At 36.8% G+C, this 7,794-nt stretch overlaps 1 protein-coding gene across 1 annotated transcript; it reads right to left on the bottom strand.

The window, feature by feature from the left end:
* Positions 1-1,339: 1,339 nt before the first annotated feature.
* Positions 1,340-7,794, bottom strand: LOC149016488 (3-oxoacyl-[acyl-carrier-protein] synthase I, chloroplastic-like). The gene is made up of 7 exons (XM_089154619.1): positions 7,264-7,794; positions 5,844-6,275; positions 5,164-5,337; positions 2,314-2,427; positions 2,044-2,145; positions 1,832-1,898; positions 1,340-1,728 (listed from the first exon to the last, which is right to left on the bottom strand). Exons 1-7 carry the CDS (start codon positions 7,723-7,725, stop codon positions 1,661-1,663), a joined length of 1,419 nt encoding a protein of 472 aa, XP_089010745.1. The 5' UTR covers positions 7,726-7,794; the 3' UTR covers positions 1,340-1,660.

The following is a 7,794-nucleotide window of genomic DNA, read 5'->3' as shown; positions in this document are numbered from 1 at the left end:
GTTTTATAGCCGTGATGATCACAAATATAACAAATGCTAAAAGAAGGTTGTTGTTTTAAACCACCATTAGAGGGGGAAAGTGGAGAGGCAAGAAGTGGAGGACGATATCCTGGAGATCTCCCACAAAAAGACCTACCTCTGTTGTTCGATCGACCTCAAAAAGGAGGACAATAAGGCTTAGCATTGCCAGTTTGAGATAAATTAGCCAAAGGAGAAGATAAGTCATAGTCTAATTCATGCTTGAGACGAATTTCTTGAGTAAGTAAGATGCATTTTTACTCAACAAAAAGTGGCAGGGAATTCACGAGTAGTTATAGAGGTAACAAAAGCCGAATATCAGGGCCCAAACCATTGAGAACATGCAAACAAATATCATCATTTGAAACAGTCTTACCGGCAGCCACAAAGTGATCTATAGTGGACTTAATGCAAAGAAGGTAGTTGTGAATACTACTGTTACCTTGTTTCATGTGTTGTAGTTGAAGACAAAGTTGCAAAATTTTCACCGAAGGTGGTGTTGCATAGGTAGTTTCAAGATGATGCCAGACTGCTTTGGCAGTAGAACACCCAATGACTTGAGCATGTATAGGTTCAGTGAGAGAGGCAATAAGCCAGCATATGAGAAGTTGGTCCTGAAGAATCCACTTATTATAGTCAGGATTCGGTTTGCACACAGGAATGGAGTTTTCTTCAGTTGTGATAGTGGGAGGAGGGCATGTTGAGGAGCCATCCACAAGATGAAATAACTCATAACTTTTTAAGAGAGGAACAAGTTGTGACCTCCATAGTAAGTAATTACTATTTGTGAGCTTAATGGCCAGTAGATTGTTGACGGAGGGAAGCGAAGCAGGGGGTGAAGAAAGAACTTGGTGGTCTAATGCCATGGTAAAAACAATGAGAATAGAGACCAGGGTTTGCGTGGTTCAGTTGAATGCAACCTACGTCCACAGGAGAGCTTGAGATATTTTCACTACTGTGATTGAGTTGTGTACATGGCTTCTTATATAGAGTCAACGTCCTCGTTCATAAGTATTCTAGGACTCTTGTAGTTGTCATCATGTGGATTCCTTTAGTTACAGTGTTTGTAGAGTTTTGAGTTACATGAAGATAAGTGTTTGAGATTACACAAAATATTAATCGGGGTTTTATAGAAACTGTGGTCTTCTTCAAACTCTTCTTTGGATCAGTTAGTCCTTGTGAGTACCATCTGTAGAAACCATCTTTGGTGTAGTAGAAGGAGTTTGATCAACTGTGGATGTTTTAGAAGCAACCCTAGACGCATAAGCTTGAGAGGAAGTGATGGCTAGGGTTGATCATTAATTGACAAGTTCCAAGCTAAAACAGTTCCTATATGACTATTAACAATGAATGAACTATGAGGAATGCTTAGGTCTTTCCCTATCATTTTCAGGGATCAATGGAAGGAAAACCTTTCTCAATTTTCATGTTCAGGATAGTTTGTTGGATACCTTTACAAATTTGGGGGAGAACATACATAAATATGGCAGGAAGTCGTGCTTGAGTTACATAAAAACTTGTAGAACTGCAAATAAGGAAACTAAAAACCAGCTAAAAGGAAGAAAAAAACATGTAAGGAATGATTTCATCTGGAATAAGAATTGAGCAAGGTTTTCCTAGCAAAATTGCAAACATGGGTTGATCAAGGCTTGAATGCTGAAAAAACCACAACGGAATTGTGTCCCCCAAAGCCAAAAGAATTTGAAATGGCTGCAATTAGTAGAGAAAAATGTTTAAAATCTTGATCAGTGGAAAGATAACTTCATGAATTCCACTTCAAACTAAATATCAAATGACAAGTTCAGCAACTCACCAACGTTCACTTCATGCTGCTTCTTTACATTTGGAACAGTGTCAAACTCAACAGAAGGCTCTGGATTCTGCAATTATACAAGATAATTTTCTAATAAGTAGTTCATCTAAATAGAGTGGAGTATAAATACTTAAAAGTGTTTAGACTTATTATGTTTAATTTTTAAGCAACATTCTTATTCTTTGCTCTCAAAATCATTTGATAATACATACAAACTGGTTTATTGTAGGATGCAGCCAGCCTGTAGTTATGGCCTTTATTGTAGCAATGGCTTCCAGGCCCCCAGCAGCACCTAGGCAATGCCCTATCATAGACTGTTGATAGCAGAACACACACACAAAAAAGAAGAAGAGAAAGAGAGTAAGAAATCATAAGTTGAGGATTTCTATGAGCAAAAAATACAAAAGTAATAAATCATCAAATGATATACAGTAAAGCAAACAGAGAGTTCAAAGATGCACTAATAACTCAATAGCGATTACCTTTGTTGCATTTATTGTGATCTCTGAAGTATTTTTGAATACTTTTTTAATAGCATTCACCTCAGCCAGGTCACCAGCAATAGTGGAAGTTGCATGTGCATTTATGTAATTAACCTAGATAAGATATGAGTGTTTAATTAAAAAGTGAGAACTTTGGAATGAAATCAAATCCCAATGTGTATAAAACCAATCAGAGAAAAAGTAAATATAAATAAGCAAAATATTTAACAGCTCACCAGAATTAACAGTCGTGAGCCATTACAGTGATTTTCATATTTAGTCAGCATCAGTTTTCTCAAAAAACTTTACTCGGTGAACAGCTTGGTTTTTTCACCAGAAAAAAAAAAAGAACAGCTTGAATTTGAACAGAGTTAGAGGCCGTTGTGACCAACAAGAAGAATATGTTCAAGCTCATTGAAGCCTTCTATCAAACAGAATAATACTGATTATTGGACTTCAGACCAGGAACAAATATGTGCCTAGCAGTTTATTTGGTAGTAGCAGTTTACTTATATACAAATTTGGTAACTCTTTTGAGTCCAATCTGTAGGAATACGAAGTCTTACTGATCATCTTTTCAACTATTTTGTCATTTCCTTTTCTGGAGGTTTTCTATTTACAGAGCTGTTCAGGGTGGTACTTTTGGTGTTAATGTTTATGTAACTGAGTAGGGTTCGTTAGGAAGATGGAGTAGCCACAAGGATTTCATTGTATGACAAACTATTAATAGTCAGGAATTAGTTTCAGTCGAAGTTGTATTTTAGGAAGTTGGTAATTAAGCAGTACAGATAATAGTACTGCAAATTTGAGGGAATTAAGATTTTAATTCCATAGTGGATGAGTATGAAGGTGAAGGCTAAGTAGCTAGTAACCAGGATTCATACCCAGAAACTCCTCCCATGGACTTGTTTTATAAGGAATGATAGAGTTTTTTTCTTGAATATTTGTAAAGTTTAACCTTTGAATGAGATGCAATGAATGGAGATTTCTTTCGCTATTGCTGTGTGGGTTCAGAGTCTTCTTTGAAGGTGTACACCTTCAAACCTAGGCGAGTTATCTTAATGGGTTTCTAGAAACCTAAAAACTAAAGATTGAAACTGAATTAATTCCAGAACAGAAGCCGTGAATCCAGATTCAAGAGAACTGAAATATAGAGAAACCAGCAATTATGATTGAATGGAAACTCTGGTTGAATGTCTGACCTATGATAAAGAATAACCCCAGCAAAGAACCTGATCCAATGGTACATCTTGAAGCAGTTCTGTTTCAGAATTAAAACTTATGATCCTAAATCTAGGAACTCAAGTAACTAACAGATCACGGACACTTGTGGGCCAAATTCTGGTCCATTTCAACCTGTAGAATGTAAAGCACTTATCAAACTATAAAGACGATCTGATGGCCAGATTTGTCTCAGCAGCTCCTCTTATCATGACCAGAAATTACTCAAAACGGAATACAACAGGTCATAAAAGTGCAGGGATAAAGTGATATAAAGCTAGAACCTGACTAAGCCTGAGTTCAGCAATGATATGGGAAACCCAGTACAACATCATAAAACAGCAGTAACTTGAAAATGCAGAAACTAATACATAGTGAAACATGCATGGAATAAGCTTTGAACTGAATTGCAGAGCTCTAACAGTAAAGAAATGGTTCAGAAAGAGAAGATTATGACCAGACATCTCACCTGGTCTTCAGCAGTATCGGAATTTATCAATAGGGCAGTTGAATCAAGCAAACTATATGACAAACGATCACCTTTATTAATAAATATCATGGGGGTACCAGTACCCTCACGTCCATATAAATAGACAAACTTACCAATAAGGTCTCATTGCTTGTTAAGCAACAATCTATCATATTCTAATCTATTCCTTTGATAATGCTGTCTACATTCCTATGTAGATTAAAATGATGGAAAGACACAAGAAGTTATGTCTTCCCCTTATAATTCATTTCTTTTTGCAAGACAAGCTGCTAAATGAAGGTTCTTCCGAGAGAAGCTAGTTTTTACAGGCACAATCATGGGCATTTTTGGGTGTTAGATGAAGCACTGGACTGAGATCCAGCATTAACACAATTCTGCACCTCAAATGTATGATGTTCATCTCATAGCTGAAAAATCATACTGGTGCGACATGGACAGAAGGAACCTGAGCATGATTTGCCTTCAATGATGTAGTTGTTGATTGAATGATCAGCAGTGGGAAGACATCCTTGGTGGATCCCTTAAACCCAACAGAATTGTTTTTCTTTTTCCTACTTTTTATGGAGGAGATTGCAATTGAAAGTGATGTAGGGCAACCATCCATGCCACATACTGATGAAACTATTAATCCCCAAAAGAAAGAATTAATTCAGCAATCTGTCAGACCAAGAAGTAGGCTCAGTTCAGAAACTGTAGAACAGATAATGTGGAATGTTCTTTGTTATTTAATGGCACCACTATAATTTTTATAGGTTAAAGGGTGATGGTGGGGATAAATATAATTTAGAAAAGAAAATGTCCAATATATTTGATTGATTTTTTCTCCTAGAAGATTGCATTCACCGTGGTGCTTAGCACCTGTTTGGACCCTGTTTTCTGATGGGTCCGTTTATATATTCAAAGCATCGTCTCTGCACTCTTTAATGTCTCAAATAATCTGGGAGACAAGTTTGGGCATTTCTTTATGCATTAAAATGAATCTACACAATTGCAGATCTAATTGTAAACTGGGAAAAAAATACGAAGGACTTAGGTATCTGCGGAAAATATGTACAATAGTAAATAAAGTTTCATTTTACACGACAACAAGAAAAAGGTAAAAGTAAAACCAAAGAAAGAAGAGCAATATACATATGTACCTCCTCCGGTGACACCCCAGCATCTTCAAGGCTTCTTTCAATGCATGAAGAAACACCAAGTCCATCAGCTCTGGGATCAGTCATATGATAAGCATCACAATTTACTGCTCCGCCCAAGTATTCAGCAATAATAGGTGCATCACGTTTCATTGCATGTTCCAAGCTCTCCATTATCTATCAATGTAATTCCCAAACATTCAAAACAAGAAAAACGATAAACAAGATGAGAGACTCTGTAGCATAGGGTAGATTAAATTTAAAAGTGAAGTAAGGCATTGCATTTTATATTGTCTTAAAAGAAGAAGGAAAAAGAAAAGAGACGGATCAAATCTATCTTTTTTCTCATCTGAATTAGATCTAATGAGGATCTGCCTTCACCTATTATTGAATGAATATAATGAAAATAAAATATTAAAACTAATATTGTCTTCCTTACAAGATAGAGCTTCCAAACAATAAAGATGAACATGCAACATGATCATGGCGGATCTTAAGAACTCTGTAAAGAAAGTTTTTGCACTTCATGGCATAGAATTCAATGCATTCTGCCTTATGCTCCGTATTACTGCTAAAACTATGTGAACACCGACAATTTTTTATGGAGATGCATCTACGCTACAACAAATCATTGTTAAAAGCAAGGTGTTATAAGGATTAATATGCAAAAGACCGGAATATACCAATATTCCACAACCTTCACCCATCACAAAGCCATCTCGATCCTTGTCCCATGGCCTCGAAGCAGTTTTTGGGTCATCATTTCTCTGTGACAAAGCTCTACATGCAACGAAGCCTCCCAGGCCAATAGGAACAATTGCAGCCTCAGTTCCACCAGCAATCATTAAATCAGCCTCACCTTGTCGGATATGGTTGGCAGCAGCATAGAAGCAGTAATTGGATGTAGCACAGGCAGTTGAAATTGAATAATTTGGTCCCATTAAACCAAGGTCTATTGCAAGCAATGCAGAGCCCATGTTTGTAATGGTGTAAGGAACAAAAAAAGGAGTAATTTTTCTGAGACCTTTCTCAATGAAACTTTGCACATTATTAGAAAATATTGATAGACCACCCATGCCTGTTCCTACAAGCACACCAGCTCGCTCCTTGTCAATCTGCAAGCAGAAAAAAATTTGCAACAGTGAAGGAAAGAAAGATGTTATCCAGGGAAGAGTCAGAAAGATACTAATTAATATCAGCAGGCAACATATATGATTTAGAATTTATTCCTTATTGATTAAAATTCCAAGAGTAATTCATGTTGAAATGCTCAAGATAATGAAACTAATTCAGCTTACATGCTACTTCCAAAAATTTGCAAAAATCGATAAGACAACACCAATTACTGGAAAGAAACCAGATTCGAAATTCGAATCCTTGTAAAAAGTGACTGAACCAGGAAAATTAGTTCTTGCTACAGTTCAATTAGGTTATAAAGAAGGAGGGGTAAGAAATCACTGCTATTGCAACTCAAAAACCGTAGTACAGCCAAGTCACTCGGACTAGTTGGTGACACGAACAAATTACGATTGTTTTTAAGTTTTGTCATTTAGTAGTATATTTGAGAGCATGTATATTGCCAGCATTTTGTGTTATTTTCATAAGCAGACCAGCTGCAGTGTGGGTTCCGTTATCATTATTCCTTGGGACTCTCTCATTGAACTGAGAGAATTAACCATACTGAACTAATTGGGAGTTCAAATTCAGTTCTTTGGCTAATAGATTGCATCATTGATTGATTTTCTAGTTTGTCTATGAATCAAAACAACTACATTGATGAACCAGAATGTATTCACAAATTGTCCAAAAACAAATCATATTCAAACCAGTCCCTAATCCTCAATATATCAAGCAATTACCACGGATCTATTATACAGAGGTTGAAAGCAAAAAACACTTGTTCAATTCAAACCATGGTTATACAGAATCAATAACAACATATTCTTGTGTTTCTGATACTTCAATCTAGCTCTCCCTCAACCCTTATAGCAAAGTTTTGAATGACTGGAACCATAATTATATAAACCATTTTCTGTACATTTCGATACTGGGATCAAAGTAAAACACAAACACAAAAAATAAAGAACCCTAGAAAGCTCACACCTTAGAGAGATCATCACCGCCGAGGGCAGCATCCACAAGGGCCTTCTTGCCAGCAACAAGACAGTACTTGAGACAATCATCAAGACGACGTTCATTCTTGGGATCAATGTAACTTTCAGAGCTGAACCCACGAATCTGACCAGCAAATCGAGTAGGAAACTGTGATGCATCAAATCGATCAATTAATCCAATTCCACTCTCACCAGAGAGCAATCGATCATAATACAAACCAACATCACTGCCCAAAACAGAAACAAGACCCATTCCAGTAATAACCACTCGCTTCTTTGGGTCTTTCTCTCTCTTGGGAGCAACTGAAGAAGCAGAAGCAGAAGCAGATATGGGTATCATCCATGAAAGCTTCTTCTTACAAATCCGGACATTGCCACTACCCAAACTGGATTTCTTACTAATAGGCTCTAAGGGGGAACCACGAAAGACAGTTGACTGAAGAGCTTGCATTTTTTCTGCTCACTGATGATACTCTAATGGCGGAAACCAGTGAACGTCAAAGCAGCTTTTATTCTTCTT

The sequence above is a fragment of the Hakea prostrata genome, chromosome 5 (genome assembly GCF_041222555.1).
Source record: "Hakea prostrata isolate BN-2017 chromosome 5, UWA_Hpros_2, whole genome shotgun sequence".
NCBI lineage: Eukaryota > Viridiplantae > Streptophyta > Magnoliopsida > Proteales > Proteaceae > Hakea > Hakea prostrata.
This window is presented reverse-complemented; position numbering and strand designations above follow the sequence as displayed.

Coding starts and splice junctions, on each gene's coding strand:
- LOC149016488 (XM_089154619.1), bottom strand. CDS start 7,725: ATGCAAGCTCTTCAGTCAACTGTCTTTCGTGGTTCCCCCTTAGAGCCT. Junction 5,338..5,843: donor GTGAAGGTTGTGGAATATTG/GTATATTCCGGT, acceptor TTACATTGATAG/ATAATGGAGAGCTTGGAACA. Junction 2,146..2,313: donor TCACAATAAATGCAACAAAG/GTAATCGCTATT, acceptor TGCTATCAACAG/TCTATGATAGGGCATTGCCT.